The sequence below is a fragment of the Rissa tridactyla genome, chromosome 6, assembly GCF_028500815.1.
Source record: "Rissa tridactyla isolate bRisTri1 chromosome 6, bRisTri1.patW.cur.20221130, whole genome shotgun sequence".
NCBI lineage: Eukaryota > Metazoa > Chordata > Aves > Charadriiformes > Laridae > Rissa > Rissa tridactyla.
Window position 1 is genome coordinate 32,387,392 of NC_071471.1, and position 27,018 is coordinate 32,414,409.

The 27,018-nt window shown below is 38.1% G+C and overlaps 1 protein-coding gene across 3 annotated transcripts in view; it reads left to right on the forward strand.

Moving 5' to 3' along the window:
* Positions 1-27,018, forward strand: part of MME (membrane metalloendopeptidase) — a 62,992-nt gene that overhangs the window by 13,420 nt on the left and 22,554 nt on the right. For 2 of the 3 annotated variants that reach the window (XM_054206886.1, XM_054206885.1), the window contains exons 2-12: positions 1,488-1,657; positions 3,089-3,124; positions 11,014-11,175; positions 12,732-12,812; positions 13,567-13,662; positions 13,768-13,886; positions 14,883-14,948; positions 18,243-18,377; positions 20,755-20,856; positions 23,946-24,082; positions 24,182-24,275. In XM_054206886.1, coding sequence (XP_054062861.1) covers positions 1,498-1,657; positions 3,089-3,124; positions 11,014-11,175; positions 12,732-12,812; positions 13,567-13,662; positions 13,768-13,886; positions 14,883-14,948; positions 18,243-18,377; positions 20,755-20,856; positions 23,946-24,082; positions 24,182-24,275 — 1,188 coding nt within the window. In that variant the 5' untranslated portion in view covers positions 1,488-1,497. Of the gene's footprint in view, positions 1-1,156; positions 1,289-1,487; positions 1,658-3,088; positions 3,125-11,013; positions 11,176-12,731; positions 12,813-13,566; positions 13,663-13,767; positions 13,887-14,882; positions 14,949-18,242; positions 18,378-20,754; positions 20,857-23,945; positions 24,083-24,181; positions 24,276-27,018 lie in introns of those variants that run through there. The other variant, XM_054206884.1, reaches the window with a different exon arrangement.

Genomic DNA, 27,018 nt, shown 5'->3' on the forward strand with positions numbered 1-27,018 from the left:
TCTCTGTTTACTTAGGTCCATAATACCGAGTTATTTTACATCTTTATTTTATTCATTAACATACACACTTTAGTGATGTGTTTTTGCAGTGGAGGAGCTAGCATTCCAGGTGAGGTAGACATCAAAGAGAGGAAGAGATTACTGGGAACTAGGGAACAGGAATCAGGCATAAACAGAAGGACCACAGGAAAAGCAAAGACTGGATATCTGAAAGACTGTAGCAGCTTGAGGAGACAAAGATTAATACAAGCCAGCAATATAGTTAAACCAGTTTAAAATAATGAAGTTAAAGTCTTAGACTTGAGTGGATGTGGAAACTGAGGAGGGTTCCCTTAGTGCTGTTACACCGACTTACAGAGAGTGGGGGAAAAAAGGTGTAATGAACACAAGAGGACTCGAATGGCCTGACCTGCCCCACTGGTTGACTTTCTTGTGAGGGGTCTGGTCAATGTAGGTGTTTCTGTTATTTATTCCCGTGGAACTCTCATATTTTCCCTCAGGAAGTGGAAAGGGTGTGTACTCTATCTGTGGATGTAAAGATCCCCAGGAAATGCTGTGAATAGAAACTGTTGAGTTTTCCTTGTGGAATACTGAGAAATACATTGCTATGTATGTATAGGAATTTGAATCTCTGTCAGCAGGGGAAAGTCTGGCCCTGAATAACTGGGAGCAGATGAAGAGAGAGCAAAGAACTGTAGAACAGTAGTACCACAAAAGGTGGCAAGATACCCCTAAAAGAGTGACAGAAATACAATCTTAAAATCTATTGCATACATATTCCATGAGTGAGCGTGAGTCCATTCACACTCCCACCAGTTTTACATGTATGTGTTGTAATTACTCCTAATTTACAGTGTTCTAACCTCGAAAGAGAGGACCTGGTCGCACTTCTTTAAAAATTACTGTGAAGACTCACTATCTTCAGTGTTAATTTGACAGGCTCCCAGCAGAGCCTGAACTTTTTTTTTTCTGTTTTTAGAGACAGTTGTAAAGCTCTAGTCAAGAATTGCTTACATAATATTCTAAAAAATGACAGCGAAGCACAATGGTATATTTTGACCTTTGGCATTAGATAAGTAATTGGCAGATTAAGTTAATTTTTATTCAAGCAGGGAGGCTTGCTTTTTGCTTGCTCATGAACTCCTGTACCATCATACAAGATTAAACCAGAAGAGTACCTTTTAAAAAAGGGTTTTGCTTTATTAGCCTCCCTTTTCTATTTGGTGGCCTCTTCGTGTGAAGGAAGACCACTCTTCTGTTCTCCATAAATGACAAGTAGCAGCTCATGGTACGTACGTGTGTGTGTGTGTGTCTGCACATGAGAGAAGGAGAGGCTTTTTAATTTCATGACTGACATTCTAGTAGTGTTACAAGTAATTTGAAAACTCCCTCAGAAAACAACTTTGTTACTGTGCAGTTGAGGAGCCACTTTCAAGACCTATGGCTCAGTGTAAATCCTCAGGTGAATCTTCCCTTTTCCTTTTCAGACACTGGGTTATGGGCAAGTCGGAAAGCCAGATGGATATAACTGAAATGAATACTCCAAAACCAAAGAAGAAGCTGCGATGGAGTGGCCTGGAAATTGGGCTAACTGTTGTAGTGATTCTGCTAGCTATTGTAGCGATCACAATGATAGTTCTGTACGCAACATATGACGGTGAGTGCACTTAAACTGTCTTTGAATGTACAAACATATGAATATAAAAGTATTTTAAGAAATTACAAAAAAACACTTTAATAAATAGAATCCAGATGTTAGTATATAGTAAAAAACCCCTGAAGTTGCACTATATTAAAATGTTGTATTAGAAAAGACTGTGTTGCATAGTATATATAGCTGCACTACATAAAACATTAAGAAAATAAAATAATGAGGTCAGCTCAGAATTACTTGCCCAATAATAGAAAATTGCACCTTACCCAGTGTATAAAATTAGATGGTTAATAACTTCTACATCATAACCATATTTTATATGTATGTCACTAGACAGCATGATACAATTATCTGAATTGTAAAGCTGTATCCACACATTATTGCTAGACACTGACACAAAACTGCTTTTTTCAAACAGAGACTCTATAAATTAATTTGTTCATGCAAAGTTGTGGTAAACTCAAAACAACTCCTGCTCTGACTTAACACTACTTCTGTTTGTAATTAATATTTCAGTAAGCAAAAACTCTACAAAATACAACACTGCTAAAGAAAACCAAACAACAGTGCTTCTTCCATATTCCTGTATATATATGAAAATCCTATTTTTTGCTTTTACAGGCTGCTAAAGCAAGGACTCTTAGTGAGTATAGTCATACTAAGAGGTTTTGTGATTCAGCAGCCATACCAAAATATCTGAAAATAATTCCATTTAAGGGTAAATACCCTGATAATTTTTGGAAAAAGTAATACAGAGAAGCTAAAATTACCATTCTACCAAAACTAGAATGTTTCTTTACATTGGAAATGAAATGCTTTATTTCTTTCTAATGTACTTAATAATTTTGTTTATACTTTTTTTTATAGTCTGGTTCAATTGTGGAATGGAAAAATGCCATTCTGAAATGAAAAATAAAAAAATGTTTTATTTCTGAATTCTCACAAGGAAACACTTTCATATTCCTGAATCTTGTATTTTGCTTAGAAGACTTCAGAGTAAATGTCTCAGATTTTTCAATTAATTCTTCCAAAATCTTTTTGTCATTGAAGGGTATTGCTAAATTCAAACTGACTTTGCAGTTGCCTTCAGTCCATGTGCTATTTTTCTCTAAATTTCTTCTTTGTTATAAAAATAATATTTTGCCCACCTCTAATTGATTGATGGAACATTTTCCTCTGATGAGTACAAAAATTCCACATGATGAGTGACTAGTACAGAATGACCCCAAAGGGATGAAGATGATGGTATTTTTTAGAGCCTGATCCTATAAATAATCACTTACTGAGTATAAGGTGTCCATTCATCTTTATCTTACTGTACACTGCAATTAAATGCAATTCTAAAGTGTCTGTAAATGAAAATAATATTTACAGTAGGTTTTATTATATTGACATTCAGTAAAGAATTAAGAATGTGATTCTGTCCTCTTTTAGATGGGATTTGCAAGACATCAGACTGTATAAAATCAGGTAAGAATGAATATACATACCTTTTAAATTAATTAATATATTTTTAAACAAGATTACCACCGTGTAATGTTCCCATCTAACTGCAGATAAGTATGGGACATTGAGGTATGGGATCTGCTAAACCCAATCATTTTCTTAGCATATTTCTTCTACAAATGTAAAATCTTTTGATGCGATATCATCACATCTTACAAAGTCATCAGGGTCTGGCTAGTTTAAGACTTAGAAACAGACTCTCCAAAGAATGCCTCCAGCTTCAGAAAATGCTCTAAAGTCAATCAGAAGATGGCTCTTCCCCACACCCACCTCCAAGTCAGAATTCAAGCACAGGCTTACGTACCTCTGAAGAAGGTATACAAAAAGAAAGTCTTTATCACTGGTAGCCATTAAAGATGCCATTCTACTGGTTGAGGAAAAAATTCCAGATTTTATAGTCTGACAAGCTAACTCCATCCTTCAGTAAAAACTGCATTAAAAATTCTTAGTTTAAAACCTGGTCTGAACTCTACTAGAAGTCTACTAAAATGCATCAGAGAAATGATGCGTTCCATACTATATATTCTCCTGCAGTATGTATCCTCCCTTCTCCCTCACCTATAGTTCTCTTATCCTTTCTGTTTTCTCCTCTAGATCAATTAATGCTGGTTTCCTTTCCTTGCCTAATCTACTTCTAAATGTCCTCATTTATATCAATTAATGCTAGTTTCCTTTCTTTGCCTAATCTACTTCTAAATGTCCTCATTCTCTTTATAACAGTTCTTCCACCTCATTACTACAGACTGATCCTAGGCTCAGAAGCAGCCTCTCTCTCATTCCTCAAAAGAAAGGAGCATTTGCTGGCTGCACCAACATATATTTCAAAGGGGCTCTATGCTAGCTCTGCCCTGCTTTCTCCCTTCCTGCTATTTTCCATGGTCAAACAGCTGTCAGTTCTTCATGCCTTTGCAGCAGTCTTCTCCAAGTCAGGAGGAGAGTCCTACATTGCCAGTGTATAATCACCTAGTTAGATCTGTACACCCCTATAACAGATCTCTCTTGATTATGTGTGTTTCTGGGAAGTTTCTGAAGATGGAACCCCTGAAACTACTCTCTTGGTTTTACTTTCTGGCAGGCATTCCTGTTTTGCCTTCTCCACCCCTGTAGAATAACGTGTCCATGCAGTTCACAAAGGCGGTGGCCCAGTCACAGGGGGTGGCAAGAAATCTAAAACGGAAGGTCAGAACATGGATTGTTTCCCAGCACCCACACTGTGACCTCTCAGCTTACCAAGCAGTCGTCTTGCATTTTGTTCAACCTTGGTAACCTCCCATTGAAAAGCATCATAAACATTCTAATAGCTATGTGTTATCTTCATGTCAAGTGGAACTCATAACTTCTGTGTAGATTCTGGACCTCATGACTGGCCCCTCTGGAAGTTAAGAGAAAAGACAGCCCTAGGAGAAGCCAGAGCCCCAGTATGTCAATAGGAGACACAGGAAAGGTGGTGGGGAGTCATGAAGGATTTGACAGTCAACATGCAAGAAAAATGTATGTGCTTGCAAGCTAAAGTATATGTAATTTAAGTACAGGTGCTAAGGAATCTGAGGTGCACAGCACCCCATCGGAGGCTTCCAAAAGGTTTTGATTCATAGGCCCCACTTAGACTTACAAACATGACAGAAACAGTGTAGAAAGGTGACTGTATTGGTTTCTTTACTTCCATGGGACTACTTCGTTTAGGTCTCATTTTAGACAGTAGCTAAAGTTAGCCAGGGTAGTTGCCCCCACACCTCAGTCCTGCTGGAGTCATCCACTGGTGAAGCTCCAAGGCAGTCCATTGTCTCAATAACTGCTTATTGTCATGGGCACGGTCTAAGTATCTTATAGGATTTACTTCAGGTGGTCATCACTGTCTTTTAGTTACACTTTCAAGGTGTTTTTCTGCCACCATGAAAGCTCATGTTGTGGTTTGAAAAATTATCAAATTAGTTGTCTGCTTTTTTTCTTTTAATCTCTGATGATGCTTATTTTCAGCTAAATATTTATGCATATCTGTTAAAAAGAAGTTAAGATAGACTATGCAATGATGAATGAACTCAAAAAGGAAAAGCAGTAAAAAGTTTGGAGAAATAAGGCATAATGTAAACTGAAGATCTAGCAAGAAGTGGCTAAATAAATTTAGCAGAATAGTTTTACTCTTTTATGCTTCTGTTGAAAGGTTTAACAGCATGCAAATATTTAAGGGAATAAATAAACATTGTTACTAAATGTTAGATTCTCAATACAGAAGAAAGTTGGGAAAACATTACAGTAAGGACATTGAGGGGAAAAAAGGCAGGCTTACAAAATTACATAACAGGGTGAAAAAGGACCCTTTTAAAAAAATATAAATTTCCTTGATTCAACAGAGATAATCACGGTGCGGCACTGATGAGGCCACACCTCAAGTACTGTGGTTGGTTTTGGGTCCCCCCTCACTACAGGAAAGACATTAAGGTGCTGGAGCATGTCTGAAGAAGGGCAACAAAGCTGGTGAGGGGTCTGGAGCACAAGTCTTGTGAGGAGCAGCTGAGGGAGCTGGGGGTGTTCAGCCTGGAAAAATGGACGGTGATGGGAGACATTATTGCTCTCTACAACTACCTGAAAGGAGGGTGTAGAGACGGGGGCTCAGTCTCTTCTCCCAAGTAACAAGCTACAGGACAAGAGGAAATGGCTTCATATTGCGCCAGAGGAGGTTTAGAATGGTTATTTGGAAAAATTTCTTCACTGAAAGCATTGTCAGGCATTGGAAAAGGCTGCCCAGGGGAGTGGTGGAGTCACCATCCCTGGAGGTATTTAAAAGACAAGCAGACGTGCTGCTGAGGAACATGGTTCAGTGGTAACTTGGCAGTGTTAGGTTAACGATTGGAGTCAATGATCTTTAAGGTCTTTTCCAACCATAACAATTCTATGAAATATAAAATGAGAAAAAAGGGTGGACAGACTAAAATGCCCCAAAAATAGAAATATACAGTGTGGTTCTAATGTTATAATCTCTTTTGATTCTTCATTAAATACAGCTTCATTTTATTCACACATTTATGTCATTTACTCATCATCATCTGCTCTGTATTCTACAAATTGTCTAGTTCAAACATGACAAGAATAAGTCTAAAAGAAATGGTGAGAATTCAGTCTCAAAACATGTAAAATTCTCAGGTAATGCTATAAATGTATTCTATGAAAGTGTTTTCTACTGACAGGAGAATGAGCTACTTGACATCACAGTGCTTTTCTGTAATCCACATTCTGCTGTCCCTATATAGGACATGAAAATCGATCCACTGCAGACAGGGGAACTACTCTTGTGAGTAACTACTACTACGTGTGCAAAAACTGCACGCTTCAGCCTGGGAGATGTAAAATTTACAACCAGGCAAAAGATAGCTTTTATATTTACATACTATACTGTAAGAGTCCTGGGAGGCAACCTGTGTATCTGATTAAATTTGTAATTAAGTTTTAGCTGTGGGGCTATACCTCAAATAAGATCTAAACAAATGCAAAAACAATGATGTCAAACTGGAACGCTTACTTCTGACCATGTTAAGATCTGTAGCATTAGCATGTGTTCCTGCCTAGCAAGGGTCAATTACCAGAAGCAGCTAAAAATCTGCATGGTCTATTAGACTATTGTAGCAATGAAATCTTACAACGCGGGAAAGAGTTAGGATCAGGGAGCCCCCACATAAAGTTCAGATATGCTGGCCATTACAGAACTGTCAGTTCCAAATACTGCATCTATCTGTAAATGATATAGAATAGATACCTCTAAGCAAAAGTGGGAATGACCAGTTTGAGTTTTAAATTGTCATTTATTAACTGAGCCAGGATTTCCATGACCCACCACGGTCTAATGCATTTAAGGTAGAACTTGCTATTGAAGTGCGGGGCCTTCTCCACTCTTACATGGCCATTAAATGAAATATAGTCAGATTATGAAAAGGGGAGGCAAGTATTGGTAAGGACGTAATAACCTAGAAGACTTGTTCCATTTGGTGGTCGCTAGAGTGAGTGAGTTCTCGGCTCCAGAACCAGAACTCTGTGAATTAGGAGCCCAGAATGGTTAGCTGGCATCTACTCAGGCCTTCAGTGCTCAAAGTACTTCAAAAACAGTTCAAAGAGTTTTTCAGAATTATGTAATTCAGTAACAAAATAAATTAATATTTAAAAAATGCAATGTATAGTGATTAAACTAGAGAAACTGTATTATTTCTGTTTAAAAATAATCTTACTGGGATGAATCTACAAGTTTAATATTACTTTAAATCAGGATTTCATAACAGTTCATCTTTAATTTGGCTACTTCTTCCAGACCATGTGGGATGACATACAGGAAAAGTCAGACGGATAGATACAGGTAGAAAGCAAAAATTATTAACTTCAGAAAATTGTAGTCTTTCAAAAAATATAATTAGGAACAGACATCAAGTGAAATGGTAGTGCCTTATACCAGAACCAGCCAATGCTGTGACAGATTTTTGCAATGAATTTCAAAATTTTGCAATAGGTACAAGCCACTGAAAAAGAATAAAGTGAAGATACTAACAGAATTTATAGCACATTTAATAAAGGAGCTTCAAATGAATGACCAGGAGAAAAAATGTAACGAAAATTCAATTGGTTATACACAGGGTAAAATATCAGTAACTGCGTAACAATGTTATCCTGGTCAGTGAAATCTTTTGCAGTGTGGCACATGAAGATACCATGTAATTTGTGCATTTGAGCATTTTTTGAATTAGCTGACATACTCTGCTAATTTTCCTGAGCTTAGACAGCACAGACTGATGAGAATAGGGAATTTTGATCTCTCTCGTATCAGTTTCACCTAGGTAAGCATATTGTGTTTCTCCTATATCCTCCCCAGGTCACCGGTTATGTGAGCTTATATTACTTTATTTGTAAGCTATTAAAGCAACAACTGGCAATCAGTAGTGCTACAAGAAAATTAATCATTAAAAGTAACTGAGATAAGGCTCTACATTCTTCAGTGTCAGGAAACTGAATAAACACGTGAGAATAGGAACAAACCCAAATACTGGTTCATCAAAGCGACACTGAGGACTAATGAAAAGTATACTACGTATTATCTATATTTGTATATGTATGAATTGACCTGTATTTGATTTAAAATAACAAAATATTAATCAGTCTCACACTTATTATTTCCAGAGCAAAAATGTCTCAGTGTGTACAGTCATGAATTTACCATAAAGCTTCTTTGGGCACAAGTATCAACTTGTAAATAACTTAGAGCATGCTTAGGATTCTGTCCAGCCTAATTGGTCCCCCAGACTTTGAAGGGGCAATTCATGTCTCATTATGCTTCTGTGCTTGGTTGATAATAAAATCACATTTCATTGATTTTAATATATCCATGGTATCAGCCAAATAATGAATAGTTATCTTGGGGTTCAGATGTGTAAATTACACTCTTGAGTATTCTTGAGGAGAATACTTAATACACATATTTTGCATCAAGCCCTAAGTGAAAGACTACAGTTCCCATGACTGAGCTCTTTCTGTTATGTTTGCAGTATTTAAACTTCAAGTTTTGATAAAAGCTGATTAGCTAATATTGGCTATCCTGGACTTTACAGGAGAAACATTATGATAGATGATTATTTTTGTGTCACAGTAGTAGGTAAGGAAGATTAAACGTATGCTGACTACAAATAGAGCAACCTGATTCCACAGTTAAAGCAAGGTTTGATATTACACAGACTGTTAATAATTTCTCACATTTACGCAAGATGTGGATTTCTCATTGTTTTGTTTTGCTGTTTTGTTTTGTTTTTAAAAAATGACAAGACTGGATAAGAGCCATCTTTTCTTGCTGTCAGAAGATTTCTCTATCCTGCCATTACTTTTTGGCAGGGCTGTCACACTGCTCTGAATGAGCCAACTATAATATCCGGTCCTGGCTATTTAAGTCTTTGTTGCTGGATTAACACAAACCAAGATAATCCAAGGGACAGCGCTGCCCTTCAGATGCTGCTCCAGCCTAGCTGAGAGATTCATAAGGATACCCTTAAAAAAAGAGATGTTAGTAATAATTAGCAGTCTTCCTCTTTTACAGAAAATAGATGGAGCTAGGACAGGAATAAAGTGCACCATTCAAAACATTGCCCTTCCCTTAAACGAAGCAGGACAAACTAGACAGGAACAAGTACCAGAGTTTACAGAATCACAGATTAGTTGGGGTTGGAAGTGACCTCTGGAGATCACATCCAAAGGTCCTGCTTTAAGCAGGGTCAACTAGAGAAAGTTGCTCAGGATCTTGTCCGGTTAGGTTGTGATTATTTCTCAGAGAGAGACTTCACAATTTCCCTTGCAACCCATTCCAGCATTTGATTGCCTTTATAGTAAGAAGTTTTTTCTAAAGTTCAAAAGGATTTATTGTTTTTTCTTATTTCTGTATGTGTCCATTGCCTCTTGTCCAAATTTACAGGCAGAGGGGAAATTCCTTGCTCTAATAGACTGCACAGTAGAACTCGATGCTTGGCTTTCTCAAGAATGGGTAAAAAGCACGTGTCAAACTTAGTAAAAACATGAGTGAATTTCACAGTCTCTGGCTGTTAGCATGATCCTGTATCCTTTCAAATTGAAGTCAGCCAGTCATCGTCTTCAGAAGGAAAAGAATCAGGTGCTAGGCATTGTACCTATTTCCACAGTGGTTTTTATGCTACTTAAGCAGACTAAAATTGAAAATGCATGTGTTCATGGCTTTTTCCATCTTCCAAGCACTGGAACATTGTAAAACCATCAGATGTTGGCCTAAAATATAACACTTTTAAGCCAACTGAAGATCCCAAGAAAAATGAGGAGGGCAGGCAGGAAAGGCAAGTGAACATAAATACTATATAGCTTGTCTATCCATCTCTTATTTCCACCAGCGTAACAGACGTGGAAAATATTGAAAGTACTGGAGAAATAACTATAAATATTTGCCTCACCCATGTGGGAGGAATGAACACTTGAAATCACAAGCCTCGCCATTTACTAAAAATAACGTCTAAAAAATGGGAAGGATATTCAGTATCCTGGGAAATTCAGAGGTATCACTAGCCCTTGCTTGACTCCTAGCATCTCTCCTTTCTGTGACAGACTTTGTGCTAGCACACCAATGGTGAAAGCAGTCTAGCTGTAAGAGGAATACAAAAAAGAAAGAGCACGAAAGGTTTATGAACAGCAGTTTGGAAACTCTCATCAAGGAATCAGATTTCACTAGAGAATCCCACATCATGATCAGTCAGTGATCGGTTAGTCTTTGATGAGCCACTTCAAGAGGGTCAACAGGGACAGCAAGAGGCAGCATCAGTTCTAGAATAAAATGTGGAATAGGTCTAAAAGATCAATATAGATTCAGGGAAGCATCAATAGGAAAAATTTCTTGACAAGAACTTAAAACAGTACACCAAAGTCATTATTTTATTGAAAAAGATTGGATTCAGCTGAGCCCATATCATACTTAATTACTTAAATTACATTACAGTGGATACTGAACCTCTGATATGTCTGGTGCTTTCAAATTCTCTTTTCACCACGTTTCAATACAAAGAAAAGTCAGTAAATGAAACATCTTAATTTTATTTAAAACATAGCAACCACTCACAGGGAGTAGGTACATTAGAGTCAGTTTACCCATCAGTAAACATAGGCAACAGAAAAGTATATATGTTATGGGCAGTAAAGGAATAATAATTCGTTATTCGCTGATAGTTTGTTTGGTCTAGAACACTCAAGTAGGCTTAAGCCTATTCTAAACTAAAGCAAACATATTTATTACTTCCCTGTTCAGAGCAAACAAATGTATTCATTTATTTTCTCTAAAGAATCTTTATGCCTTGATTTGTCTCATATTACAGCAGCCCGAATCCTTGAGAACATGGACACCACTGCAGAGCCTTGTGAGGATTTTTACCAATATGCCTGTGGAGGATGGCTTAAGAGGAACGTCATTCCAGAAACCAGCTCCCGTTATAGTAACTTTGACATTTTAAGAGACGAACTAGAAGTTGTTTTAAAAGGTCAGTGAGGTTTATGTTTGTAGACTATATAAAGTTTCCTCTTTGGCTTACATGTTATCCTAATAAGATGTGGTTGTCTAGCAAAGCTTAAAATACTACCAAATATTTCAGTTTCTTTGTGTTTGGTTCAGGACAAATCTACCACAAACTGTTTGCTTGGAGAATGCTGTGGAAGTTATGCTGTTGTGTCTGACCCAGATGACTAGACCTGACCCGTCTGGTATCTGGACTCTGTGTGCTCATCTGCATATTATAACAACTGAAATCCATATCATTACCCTCATGCACTACCAATAGCAGCCAAGCTAGGTGAAGAAGAAAGGCACTCTGCCTGTGTCCAAGTCAGATGAAATGCTAGAACTTGACTTCTGGCAGCCCTGTGTCCTGCGTATCTGTATTCCATCAGCTAAATCTCAAAGAGCAGGCAAACAATTTTCTAACTAGTCACATGATAAACTTACAAATACTCCTTTTTCCACAAAATGTAATATTATCAAATTGTCCATATTCCCCTTTTTCAGATGAAAATAACAGAGTCCAAGTCAGTTTATACTCGTGAAACATTCTCCAAACCACTCTCTCCAGAAGGAATATCCTTTTTTTACTTTGCATATTTTCTGGTTTTGCCATGTTTGCACTTCATGGATGCCATGGTGTTCCTTAGGCTTCAGTTTCTGTGGAGCAAAGCAATTGTAAAGGAGTAATTGGAGTAATTGTAAGGATTGGCAAGAATGGGCTGCCCCACAAGGCAAGGTGACCCAGGAGCCAACTGTGACTCCAGGCAGGTAGGGACAGAGGCCTCACAGAGAAGGGGCTCAGTCCCACAGGACTCAAACCAGAAGAGCAGAGCAGGTCCAATGACGGTGACCAGGTTCAGCCAACAGACCCGTGATCACCAGACAAGTCCATAGTCATGCAGCAGGTCTGCAGGCCAGTCAGCCAGGCATGGTCAGGTCAGGCTCAGCAAGGTACAAGGCCAGATCCAGCACACCTACAAGAGCACGGGCAAGGACCATGGGCAAGGGTCTGACCTGGACTGCTGCTCCTGAGCCAACAGGCACAGGGTGGAGGCACCAGATGAGGTTTCTTACAGCTCAAGCCACACCTTGAACATAAACAGCTAAACTCCTGGCTGCAGTGAAGAGATTGCACATTAGAATTACAGGAAAAGATGGTTACGGGCTGGTCAGTGAGTTAGAGCCTGCTGGTACACTTAGGGCCCTCTCTACAATTCTCTTCACATAACAGCTTGGTCACCTAAAAACTGTCCCTGAAAAGTCAGGGTATTTGTATTTTGCCAAGGGTGATTCACAGATTATCTACCTGACTCCTTTATGCTCAACATATTAACACGGACTGATATAATTGCAAGCTGTATAATCTCCAGAGTTTTTTCTCCTCAGCTTTTGAAAGGCAAAGCTTCCTGGAATCTGAGATGGACGGGGAGCACTTATTGTCCATCTTCTGGTCCTCAGGATGGTATCTTCTATGGTTCCTTCAGTATCTTTCCAATAAAGATCAGATATTAGGATATATTTGCTCTCTCTGTGTTTCAGATGTCCTTGACGTACCAAGCAATAATGATATAACAGCAGTGCAGAAGGCAAAAACTCTGTACAGATCATGCATAAATGAAAGTAAGTGCCTCCGGAATTTATTGCATGTAGGATATGTAAATATCATCCAAAGAATCACATCTTCACAGTCAGCTATACCTATATCCTCCTAGTTTCTCTGCATAATTTTTCATAAATTCTTCATGAAAACTAAAATGTATCCATTCTATAGAGTCAACTAAGAATATCAATAGTAAAATTAGTATGTTTCTCCTATTTTACTTGCTCTGATGTTTTAGGTGAGATTATATTACTCTTCAGTTACCAGTTTGCTGCAGATATTTAATCTCAAATCATCTCAGTTAAATGTGAGTTAACTTCTTTTGCAGAAATTATGAGGGATGATGTGGAAAAGAATTGGCACACCAGGCTCCTAGAAAGACAGGGAGATCATTTATTTCAAGAATTTGAGCTAGATGCTACCACTAGAATGAGGAGCAGTAAAACAATTAGCAGTGCTTCCTAAATTGCATGTTTTTATAGATTCTATAATGTTATAATTACTTCTCAAAACTATTATTTCAGGCTACCTGCAGAGAGAAAATACAACAGTTCTTCACTATCATGGTTGCAAGGATTTGCATATGCTGTTTGCAGTCATGACTGAAACATGTTTTTAAAATTAAACGTTAAAGCAGCCATACATCAGAGCATACTCCTATTGTGGTGATGGTGAAAACATATTTCTCAGCTTCATTATTCTGAACACATTATAATAGTATAACATTTGTGTGTTTTAAAATGTCCTGGTAACTCATTTTATTTTTTCCAAAAGCTACCATTGATAGCAGAGGTGGAAGGCCTCTAATCAGTTTATTGCCAAATGTATCTGACTGGCCTGTAGCAACAAGTAACTGGGATTCTTCCTATGGTAAGATAATCTGTGTTTATCTCCTTTACAGTTAAAGTTTCTAAGTTTTTGTACTTTTCATTGCTTACCAAAAATAGAGACTGAGTATACCTTTCATTTTCTTAGGTACTGCCTGGACAGCTGAGACAGCTATTGCACAGCTGAACTCCAGATATGGAAAAAAGGTCCTTATTAATTTTTTTGTTGGCACAGATGATAAAAATTCCTCAGCACATATCATTCACGTAAGTCTCCCTGGGTCACACTGCCTTGCTGATCATAAAAGTGCAGAAAAAGAACTAGAAGCATAGACATAAATGTTAATTAGGAGAAACGCTAGTGATTTGAATTTTAACAGAGTAAGTTGTAGATGAATTTGTGAATCTATGTAGTTTTCAAACTTAAATTACCAGTTTTCACAGTGCACCATCCATTCTCAAAGTTAACATCTTTATTCTATGCACTCATACATTGTTATTCTCAGTGAGATGAGAATAATGGAGACATATATATGTGTACACGGGACAGAAGACAGACATGATCGACTTATCTATGCATGCAAGCAAACAAGTAAACATGATTTCCTTACCATGTACTTCAGGCAGCAAGCTCTGTCACTGAAAACCTGGGCTACACTCCCAATGGCAGAAAGCCCACAAAGGGAGTTGTGTTTTTACAAGGTATTCAGATGCCAAAGTACTAACGGGACCTGCAGTCAGCTGGCACAGATATGAAAGGGGCTGAGGACATCTGCATAAGGAGTATGTTGAGAGTGCCCAGCCTGTAAATCTAAGGTGATCTCTGAACATGGAAAATCCAGAGGAAGACAGTATTAGGTACAGTGAATCTTCACCAGCTACTCCTGAGACAGAGCAAAGGTCTAATCTTTCTTGTCAATGGGTGGACAGATCCTTGGCTGCTTTGCATGTACGAATTTCAAAGGTGTAGTAACTGCCTTGCTTGTCTGTGGACTTTTCTGTGTTCTGTACATCCACTGTTTCCACACTGGTTACCATAGCACACATTGTTCAGCAACACAAAAGAGAAGACCGAAAAGACAGACAAAAGGTATAGCGAGTGAAAAGAATTAAAGGAGAGCAACAGGATGAGAGAGAAACTCCCCTTTGGCCAGAAGATAATTGGGCAAGAGTCACATCAGCGACCTGTAATTGACCAAAGAATAGCACAATGCTACGCCATTGTGTCCTTAAGCACTTTTTAATTTTTATTTGAATTTATAGATTGATCAGCCTGGGCTTGGCCTGCCTTCTCGGGACTACTACGAATGCACTGGTGCATACAAAGAGGTAAGATGAAGCTGACAGATCACTGACTACATTTTAGAAGGTTTAGACTATATTTTCAAGGCAGACATATCCTCAAGAGTGGGGATAGGCAGAGAGCAGGAACAGTCTTTTCCCAAAGAAATTCCAGTACTGCCTCTGGGAAACATCACTGGGAGAATTGGGGAAACTGGAACAGAAAAGTAAAAATGATGAGCAATTAAACAAGGTTGATCTGCAGGTGAGAATAGCATGTGACAGACTGGAGAAAGAAGTTCTAACATGGGTAAGTGTGCAAGGCAAGACAGCCAGAAGGGAAATGAAGAGGATTCAGAGAAAGGAGATTAAGAGCAAGTAGAAGTAAGTTAGCTAAGAATGGGAGGGAGTGTAACAAGCGTCCCAAAGATGAGGTGTTATAATATTATGCCATAAATGTTAGTGACCTAGTTTGATCTTTCTGGCTGCACTGGGAGCCAAGGGGTTTTTGTCTAGGCTCCAGTTGCCAGTACGTACCAATTGTCTCTGTGCTGGATGAGAAGACTGCACATCCCTCTGGCATCACTACACCCTGGACATCTCAACCTGTCTCCCTTCCTGTTTTCCCTTCTCTTCTCTTCCATTCCACTTGTAATCACTGAACATATATCTGGAAGAAAAATAGTAGCTTTTCCACACAATTCCTGTACGATTATGCAAATCAGAAGATGAACAGCTACTTGATTTTTTAGGCCCTCTTGGAAGGAAATAAACATGACATTATTTAGCGTTGTTACACAGCTTCTGCCAGGCTTCACAGCTGAATCAAGCTGTATTAAGATAGAATATGAGTGCTTATGGATCACCCCTGTTCCATCACTACAAAAAGGACGCCATTTCTGAATTATGATTGACTGGTGTCGATTGGCAAGTGCTGCAGTGTCAGTGGAGTCCAGGTGGACTAACTGTATCACTAATAGGCTTAGAAAGAAAAAAGGAACCATTCAGAAACAAAGACACACTTTTGTGCATGAAAGATCTGAAAAGATCACTGTCCCCTATGTCAACTGCTGAATAAAATGCAGCAGCTAAAGTATGTGATATTGTAGAAATTGCTTCAGATACCTAAAATCTCATATGGTCTTCTTTAATTCATGTTTAGTTATTCATACACATTTTCATTAACCTGTTAGCGCTGACACTGTGTATCCCTCAATGCTAATCTTGGATTGGCTTTAAGTCCTTGAGAGCTGAAGTATATGTATTTGCTGAAGTCATATGGTAGCTGAAACTGCTACCACAGTGACCTTTAATTAGACAGTTTTCTTCTATGTAATTAAATGGAAAAGCAATAAGAAAGCATACAAAATGTTTTGGTTTTGTAGGTATTTTGCTGACGTGCTAACAGTTAATACTCTAATACTGATCACGTTTAATTACAGGTCATATGCTAGTAAAGACAATTATTACCATATTTCCTGTTCAGTTACATTATTATCATGTGTTATGGCCTTTAGGAGCTGGGTTATGTATCGCAATTTGCTCCTTTCCTTGTATTACACTGACTGTATCATAAAAGACAATTCCCATTCTAATCTCTGACCTACCAGAAAGTATCATACTATTTTCCACTGCTGGAGGAAATATTTTTAAAAAAACAGAGATTTATCACTGAAAGGCAGATTCATAATATTCTTACAAGCACGAATACTTCAAGCAAGAGACATTCCTCCTTTCAGTCCCTGCATTCTGGTAGCAGCCTTTTCTTGGCTGTTTCCTGCTGTGTCATTCTACTCTTTGAACTGTACGTAGCAAACAAGATATCTGCCTCCTGCACTTTCACCTCTGGCTTTTTCGGGACTTGACACCTGAAAGCTACAAGTGGAATCTGTGAACAAGATATTTTTACAGTCTTTTTGTCTTGTAAGATATAGAACTCCTGCTTATACAGGAGTTATTCTGACATCTAAGTACCCACTTGTTTGGTCTAAAGTGCAGATCATTGTATGGTCAGGTATCAAAGGCCAAAAATAAAGTCCATTGATTAGTACTTGAAGATCACTGTTGACTTACTGGTTTGGTCTATATTGAATTTTTATAAATTGTATTTGGATATTTTAAAATGGTGTTTACAGGCTAGGTACGCGCTCCCTTTTGTGACTTGTAGCTGTTAGTGGTTTCACAGGCTTTTCTCTTTCTGATAAAATAATCTCTCTTGATTAAAAATAACACCGAGAGTTCAGTGTCCTTCAAGGTGCTGTGAGCAACCTGTCTTTTTGAAGTCTGCTCCCAGTACTTTCCACGAGCTGCTCAGAGCTTTCCAGCGCACACAGCCTATTCTAGCACAGCACTCTTGGCAGGGAGGGGAGATGACAGGAGATGGATGGCAAGGAAAGTAGTTATCAGAATGGTTGTATAAAGGTAGCTTTCATTAAAGGGGTGCATCCTACCACCTTAGGGGCTGAACATATAAAAATATTTCTATTAATAAAGTTGATGACATGCATACCTTATTAATCCTGGGTTTTATCACTGTTTTAGTAGATTACACTATTTTGCATAAAATATATTTATTATTAGATAGCTAATCTAATATTATGTATTTTTATTTGCATTTAAAAATCATTGAAAACAGCATTTCTGTTGATAGAAAAATGAGTGCATCTTAAAAAGGAATTAGAATAATATTAAGTTCTATAAAATGTAATGAGATCTGTAAATATTTGACAGTGTAACTTTTAAGAGAATATAATTTCGTATTTCCATTCTTATCCTTGATGAATTCTGATATGTTAAATTTAATATATACTATATTGTCTATAATGTATCTAGGTATACTAAATTCAGATACAGCAACATGATTTCTTAATGTTCCAAGAAGCAATAGAGGAGGTAGGCTGCTTCTGGGAGTAATTTTCCCACAATACTAATTCAACACAGTCCATCAGCATTTCTCTCGGTTTTATGTTTCTGGGAACATTGCTCTTTGGAAGTAGTGTTTTTGGAAGTTGTAATTAAAGTGAGCTAGAAAAAACACAGGTGATGGTTTAAATATGGACATACAAATTTCTCATTTTAAATAATGAAAACATAGAGCAGTAGTCGAGACTGTTTAGCTTTGAACAGTGCTACCGATTATACAGCGATTTTCTATGTGGGAATTTTCAAAGTTAATTTCTATTTGTCCTCTAACAGTATTGCAGAATAAATTACTATTAAACTATTTAAGAAAAGGATGAAGAACTGTCGTTCATAAAAATTGAGATGAAATCTTAAAGATAATCAAGGTATTCTAAACTTTGAAGAGCTGTGTGTTTACAATGTTTGTATTTTTTCTTGCAGGCATGTTCTGCCTATGTTGATTTCATGATTTCTGTAGCTAAACTAATCCTCCAAGAAAGAAATATTTCTTTCAATGAGAGCGAAATTTCTGAACAAATGAAAAGAGTTATGGACCTGGAGAAAGAGATTGCCAATGTAAGAAAAACATTTTTAAAGTACCCTTTAAATAACTGACTTTTTTCTTAATCCCTAAGAAAGCTAACTCTAAGGGAGTTGTTAAATTACTGCTAATGTTATTTCATGGGACAAAAAGCTGACCAAAAATGTATGGGGCCTGGAACACCTAAGAGAAACACATAATAAGGAAGACATGACTTCTAACCAGCAAGGGAAAATATTTGAGTTAGCTGTTTTCCAAATAGCAAAATGTTTTATCCTAATCTGTTCACAGAAGCCCTTCAAGAGAAGAAAGAGAGAGCAAGAGAGAGACAGGCCTGGTTTCTGTTTAGTCTGTTTTAGAAAGTGAGTTTTGGGACATGCTTTCAGGCATCTTTTCCCTTTGTCCTTTCCAGCCCCCCCCAGGCTGTTTGGTTATCAGAGCAGTAGATTCCCAGCCCTTGGCCTGCCGTGCAACACAAAGTAATGTTTGTCCTGCACAAGCTGCTCCACAATGCTGATTGTTCCAAGTGCATTTTTAATCAAACGCTGTGCTCCATTAAAGTATGTCTTGGAGAAATAGCTAGAATTTGAACCTGAACAGAGAAAAACAAATGGAAATTCAAGCATTCATGAGCAAAAACATGGCTCATGATTATTAAACATTTCCGAAAGACCTGAAGCTGAGGATGACTGTAAAACAAGCCAAATACAAATATTCTAGCTTCAGCTATTTTTCAAGTTAGACTGATAGTAAGGGCACATGTTTGGCAGAGGAAGACCTACACACACACACACACACACACACCCCAATTTGTATAAACTAAAACCATCTGATTTTGATTTTCTTCACATTTTCCTGAGAAACACACCTCTGGGCTTAGATCAGAGACAGAAAATTATTACAAGAAAAATAATTAATTGGAGAAAGATTTGAAGAGTACAAAAGGAAACCACAACTGAAACATCTCTACAGCAGTTGCTGCTGGTAGAGAGTACAGTTGGTGATGGGTAAGCTGCTATTGCCTCACGTTTCAATGTTTCACCGAAAACTCGGCACCAGCCTGAGTATTACTGGAAGAGAGCTGGCATTGTGCTCTGAGGAACTTGTTAAAGAAAACACAGAAAAAAATACTGAATGCACAATAGATTAGGAAAGAGGCAGTGGAAGAGAAATCTTTTTTAAAAAAGGATATAGAGAGATAACATCCGACTTGGCATGACTGTTTTTTCAAAACAGTTTAAATGGGTAAAATCTACTATTCTCTCTCCTGACCAAGTCAGTTAAGGGTAGTGATGTAGGTTCTCCCATGATTTACTGACATGGATCACAAGATCACTCTTTTCCCGTAGTTGTTTGTGTACCTGCATTTTCTCTCTTTGCCATCAAAAAAGGTGTAAGTTAAAAGGGGGTGGAGTATGAGGGGAGCAAGTGCTGATGCTGTTACAAGGTACTTCTGCATGAGAACGAAGGTATTCTGCATGAGAAGGAAGGTATGAAAGAGGATACAAGAACACTCTTCAGAAACCCGCAGAAGCATTCTAGCGAGAAACACACTAGTGTTTGAAGAAAAGGACAGAAAGATACCCAAGAGAGTATTCAGAAACAAAGGGAGTAGTTACCATTAGGCGCTTGTTTTATTTCCTCTCAGTCTACATTGTCCACACCCTAATTCCGGAGACCTCCCTGCTGACATTTGCTGTCTAGAGACTCCAGTGATTAACTTCCCTCATAAAGCACCACCACAAACCCAGTTCTCCGGCAGTCAGGCAGTTTTATTGTCTGTAAGAAATGTCCCTAATACAGTCATGCCATTAAGGTGTTAACATATGCACATTTTTAATACACTGCTGCAAACCCACATTGCCTACACTAATAAAAAGCTTATTTGAGTTATGACTCCCTTTCTATACGGCGGTTCCAGAAAGAATGTATCAAATAGCACATGCATCCTGATCAGAACACACGCACTGCATTCCTACCAGAGCACACTGGTCACCCTATACTTAATAAATACAGCTCCTTTATTCCCTTCTCCCAAGATTTTACATCTTGCATCATCTCATGAATATCATGAGCACATTCTGGTAAGACGTTTAGTGCTCTGAGTGGAACGGGTCTATGTTTCAATTAGTCTTCCTGCACAGCCGGAGCTGTTCATGCTCTAACATTAAAAAAATCCAAAAAGTTAAGTTCCATTTTACTGCCAGAAATTTAGTTCATTTAATCTGTCCTTTTATATGCTTTTTATCTATAAAACACTGTCTGTATTTACATTTAAGGTACTTTACAGTTAATGTAAGCTTGTGTTGTAAGCCAGAAAGACTTATTTTCTTTCTTTTTACTTCCACTTACCAGAATTCCTATGAACTGACTCAATGTAGTTAGTAATCTTCTCATGATTAACTTTGATAGGCAACAACAAAATCTGAAGACAGAAATGATCCACTTTTGCTGTACAATAAAATGACCTTGGCACAACTCCAAAACAACTTCTCACTGGAAATCAATCATAAGGTGAGTGATCAATAATCTGATGTTTTAACCTCTAATTTAAGGCTGATGAGATTAAACGATGAAGCCTGACAATTTTTCTTTTAAAGACTTTTTTTTCTTGAGCTTAGACAGATTTGAAATTGAACAGGATATGTAATGTGCACACTGTATTACCTAAACATCTGATGACATTAAACTATATGTAAAAGACAGTGCTTCTGTACCCGCTGTTTCTCGTAACTTTAAGGAAGATCTTGCCCTCTGCTTCAACATAAAGAGATGGAAAAGGACAAAGGAAAAAAAAATATGAGTCTGACTTACCCTTATGGATTCAGGATGGTAAATTTTGTAAAACTTGCACATACATAACCCTTGCTGGAAGTCAGAAGAGTAATCTTTGCAGACTATAAATAAATTCCCTTCCTATAATTACCACAGCAGCTCCAGAGAGCCTGGGACAAAAGTTATGACTGTAGCCACCAACTGATGCAACTATGTTGTAGTGTGACTATTCTGGCCTTCTCTGTTTATCTAGAGCTGCAGATTCAGAACAAAAAGCCCTGTTTTTCCAACATTCTCTCAGTAAGATGGGTTCCCAAAGCAAGCAGAAAGGAGGCCAGGAAGTCCTGATTATGAATCAGGAAAATTCTCCCCATTCCTTCCACTGTAGCTCCCCCAGGATGTTTCAGCGCTGCCTTTCTCTTACCCTGAGCCATGTGCCGTTTGTGCAGTATAACCTTTAATTCATGGCACCACAAAGTCCAGCTAAAGAATAGCCAAAGATTTGATAACATAGGTGTGCCTCCTCAGTAACATCATGTCTTACGAGACGTGGGGGTTTTTTATCGTGACTTCTACGTCAGTACCTTGCACAACAGGCAAGCAGGTGAACTTATGTGTCCCATGGAAAGCACTGTGGTCTGGCTGGCAGGAGTGCATTATTGAATCCTTTGAGACCAGTAACGTACAATGAAATTCCTATCACAGTTTCATAATCAATGCTATTTTTATTGACTTCAAATTCTTCAACTTTAAATTGTATGACAGTTCACTCCTGCCTAGCTTAATTTGTTTCATAATTTACCTTCTCCCACAGGTCTTAGCTGAACAGTTACCATTACAGTCATAATGTCAAAAACTAACTGCTCTTGTCACAGAATGGTATTGCCCTGGTTATTTTTAGCTCCTGGGGAGTGCTGCAGATCAGCAATAATCATCTGCTCTAAATTTATCCAAAAATGCTCAAAAGACACATGATGGGAGTTGGTAGCATTGCTGTAATGGTCTAAGGATAGAACAGCAATTATTCCTAAGATTAGCTTGAAGTTTGCTGCTTCTCTTTCAAACCTGAAATGATTCTATTCCTGAGAGCTTATCTGCTTTCCTCAGCTACATTAGTTTGTTTGATGAAAGACATTACCTCTTCCAATAAACTTTCCTCTCAAAAGATACAGACTATGAAAATCACCAATACTTCTCAAAGTAATAGGCGTAACAAAAAAATTTAAAAATTAACAAAAAATTTTATGAAAAAAAGTACAAAGATTATTTGCTTTTCTTAAATGTAACACCTTCCTTTTCATTACTGAAGTGAGTACCTACCCAATGTGGTAAAAGCACCGAGTAACTCTAGAGTTTTAATGGTGATTTTCAGCTTCTGCTTTGAATCATTTTCTCAGTCAGATGGTCCAGACAGAGGCCATGGATTAGGAAACCTTGGGCCAAGATGGAGAATTTGAAGCAGCGTATATAGAGTTAGCTGTAACGTCAATGTCATTTCCTAAAGAAGTGCATGGAGAAATTGGAGGAATATATAACACTGTACAGTCTACAGTATTCTGAGCTGAAGGATCTCTCTCTCTCTCAGCTGGTATTGTACAGAGGAAGACAAGTAACACCTTCATACTCATGAAAATAGTTTGCTTGACATCAGCTGCAGGTGTGAACTTCCTGGGTAGGGGAATGCAGAGGTTATACCCCCCCCGTTAATACTACTCTGTTGTTTTGGGTTATGTGATGGAGGAACAGCGATGTGGCTGCAGGCAGTCTGGCTTCTTTGCCCACTTCCAGCATGGCTGCAAGGGTCAGATCCCAGCGCTGTGCAGCCCAGCACTGGTCACAGTCTACGGCCTTTTAGTAGGCAAGAGAATGACTGTGTTCTCCAGGCAGTCCTTTGACCCATCTACTCTCTGAGGCACACCATATTGCTAACCAAGGACTGAGCAAAGGGAAACTATTTTTCTTATCGGCAAACTAGTAAGAGTTTCCAGTTGAGAGTGCCCACACACTAAAATGCTGCTCTGTCCAGACTAGATGGACACCACAGAATGAAAAGAGCAAATAATTCTTGTGGGTGTGGGCTCATGAAAGTTATGTGGGCTTCTCGCAAAGGTGAATACCAGCATAAAGAACATGGGGGTTTAGGACCAGAGAGGCGGATAACAAACAAGAACTCTAACCTTTGTCTGAGAATTGTCTGTCGCAGCATGCTGCAGACTGACCTGCTATCAAATCAGTTGCTTCTCCAGTATCTAGTACTATGGCATGCAGAGGAAAATTCATTCTAGATAGTGGATTTAGTGTGTCTGTTTTAAAACCTATTAAAATAAATCCTTTTATGGACTTCAGTGTACTTTGGAACAAGTCCTTACCATATACTTCAGAATGGATTGTCAAGTATACCACAAATCTTATTGCCCCATAGATACAGAGTCATACTGTACTAAAAACCGGGCTTTTAGTCATGCTTTGATTTAAAAGTTCTTAGCCAAATATAGCAAAAAGGCAACTGAAAATTCTACTTAAAATACTATTTGTGCTTTTCCATGCTAAAAGGAAGGGGTCATAACATTTTAAATTGTGTTAGTTTGAAATCAAATCAATGTCTCAACCTTCTCTGCTAAATACCACCCTATTTTAATAGGATTTTAGAGCACAGAGAATATAAATTAGCTCAGATCAATTATTATTATGATGACTCCATTTAAGTAGTACAGCTATTAGGAAAAATAAAGGCAGAACATCTGTGTTACAGAAACATATTTAAACTGGAAAAAAACCCAGCTAAATACTGTTTCTTTAGGATTTAATAATGCATATTGATTTTCCAGGTATTCAACTGGTCAAAATTCATAAATGATATAATGTCAACGGTACAAATTAACGTTGAGAACACCGAACACGTCATTGTTTATGATCCAGAATACCTTATCAAGCTGAAGTCTATTCTTAATAAATACACTCCTAGGTAGGTATGTTAGGTATTTTTGTAATGTGCATTTTATTTCCAGTAAACTTAACAAGCCTAAAAAGACTACCAGCTTATTATTGTTGTTTTGTTAAACAGAGACCTTCAAAATTACATGATCTGGCGATTCGTAATGGATCTTGTCAACAGCCTAAGCCGTAACTACAAGGACACAAGGAATGCTTTTCGTAAGGTGCAGAAATTAATCACTTTTTAAGTTGTAAAGATGACTTCAGTGAACCATGAAAGATAATTTATGTAGTTGTAGTATATAAAAATTTGATGTATTGTGAATTTTGCACACAAAATCTAGATGTGTTTGCTGAAGCTTCTGCTGGAGTGTACACATTGTTTATATGACATGTGCTTAATAGCTGCAGTGGATTTGAAAAGCACTGCTCTGGTACTTGGTCTCCATGTTTTTCTGAATCTAAATTAATCCCCATTTTGATCACCAACAGGTCAACAAACATTCAGTTCAGTCAGTTTTATGTATCCGAACAGGGCAGTCTTATTCATTGATTATCTGGCTTTTCCCCTACTCTTAAAAGTATGAAACTATTCTAATATAAAGCTTTGTATTTGCTCGGTCTGCATCATCAGGGAATATTATGTTCTGCACTCTATAAACTAAAGTCATTCCCCACTACATCTTAGGACATCACTGAGGAAGTTTTGTCTAGAAAAATGTCAAAGTTTGAAAGAACAACAGAAAAAGATTTTACTGTAGTCTGTGTATAAAAACATACAATTGTCTGCTAATTAATTAATAATATATGATATAGTATAGCTGGAGCTTCTCACACTAAATGCAGTGGAAATAAACTAGCATTTGTCTTGTTAAGTTTGCTTTCAAATATAAATGTTAGGACAGTTACGGCATTCCATGAATCTCCCATACCATTTTTTTTCTGGGTTACGTGGCTAATTCGTCATTTATTCATTCAAAACTCCATTTGGTTTAAATACAGATTGCTTAAAATGTGCTACAGAAAGTGCCAGAGTCCTAGCAGAAAGATCATTGGATCTGCAACCACTTCCTTATCAAATCAGCAAAAAGATTTCAACAGATTATTAGACTGCACATGTAGATGGGCCTCTATGTGCTACCACGGGGCTATGCTGTCACTCTAATTACTTATGTTTGGTTCTCCATCTCAAGGTTAAATTCTCTGTTTTTAGTGTAACATTTGTTCAAAATTGTGCCCTTCCAGCAGAGCTACTGTCAAGAAGCCCAGATGCGGGGGTGGAAGAACATGCAGAGTAGCATCATGACACTAGTTTAATACTTACAGCTACTGGAACTGTATCCTCGGGATACAATTACTCCCACCAAAGAAACAAATCAGTGTCTTTCTTTTTTTCCAAGATTTATTTAAAGATAAAAAAACTGCACTCCTTACAATGTTATAGTTGCAAATGTATGCCCCATGAGATAAGGAGATGTAAATTTAGATGCATTAGCACTGTACATGTATAAATCCACAGTAATGTGTTTTAATTGCATGTTATTTTTACCAATATGCAGGTAAGTTTCTGTTGCTGTAGAAAGCATCACTTGTTTTTTCTTGTGTACCTCTGGTGACACTAGGCTGACTTAAAAAGAGTCTATCTCAGGGTTCCTGCGAAGGGCAATCCTGGTTAATGCAAGTGCACCATGGTCTCAAGTAGTCCTCTGCCCAAGTCATGCTGAGACCAGTGAACTATGGTTGACTACAATAAGCTTGAGCAGCACAAAGTGATCTACCAGAATCTTCATTGCCTGTTAATTCTGAATTAGTTATTTGTCATGGTTTAACCCCAGCCAGCAACTAGGACCACACAGCTGCTTGCTCACTCCCCACAGTTGGGATGGGGGAGAGAATCAAAAGAGTAAAAGTGAGAAAAAACTCATGGGTTGAGATAAAGACAGTTTAACAGGCAGAGGAAAAGCTGCACACACAAGCAAAGCAAAACAAGGAATTTATTCCCTGCGTCCCATCAGCTGGAAGGTGTTCAGCCATCTCCAGGAAAGCAGGGCTCCTCGGGAAAGCAAGGTTACTTGTGAAGACAAACACCATAACTCTGAATGTCCACTGCCCCCTTCTTCCCCCAGCTTTATATACTGAGCATGACGTTGTGTGGTATGGAATATCCCTTTGGTCATCGGGGTCAGCTGTCCCAGCTGTGTCCCCTCACAACTTCTTGTGCCACCCCAGCCTGCTCGCTGGTGGAGCGGTGTGAGGAGCAGAAAAGGCCTTGAGAGCTTAGCAACATCCAAAACCACCAGTGCGTTATCAACATCCGAAACCTGAAACATCGCGCTATACCAGCTGCTAGTAACAAAGTTAACTATCCCAACTGAAACCATGACAGTTATTAATTTAATTAAGCTCAGTACTGCTAGTGTTTATTACTGGGCTTGCTTTAAGTTCTGCGGGGAGAGGGGTTGTATTTACTTTTGCCATGTAAGCTTTTGCTATGTAAGCAAATGACTACTGATGCAGCCTGTACGTGTGCAAGGAGTATCTAAGAAATAAACAGATTTTTCTAGTCTACTCAGCTGTTTGTCAGTAATGAGTTACAAAAAGCTCCAACATCACAGGCTCTTGAGGGAGATCTGCAGTAGCGATCTCTGTGCTGTGTTGTACCAGTAACATTTTCAAAAGACTATTGCTGTCCCCCTAACGTGTTAGGGTGAAAGGATACATTAGTCATTTTCCTTTTCAATACAAGTAATTCAGATCAAGGTGTACCAGTTGCAGAACTTTTAACACCTAAAGTTACTGATCTGTACCTCTGAAGAGATGGGGAGCTGCTTCATTATGGAATATAAACTTCATTACAGAATATGATTTCAGAGAGTTGCCCTATAAGGACACTGTCTGCTACAATCCTTACATTCAAGTGCCATACCATTATATTATCCACTCATCTTCATCACATATTTATACATT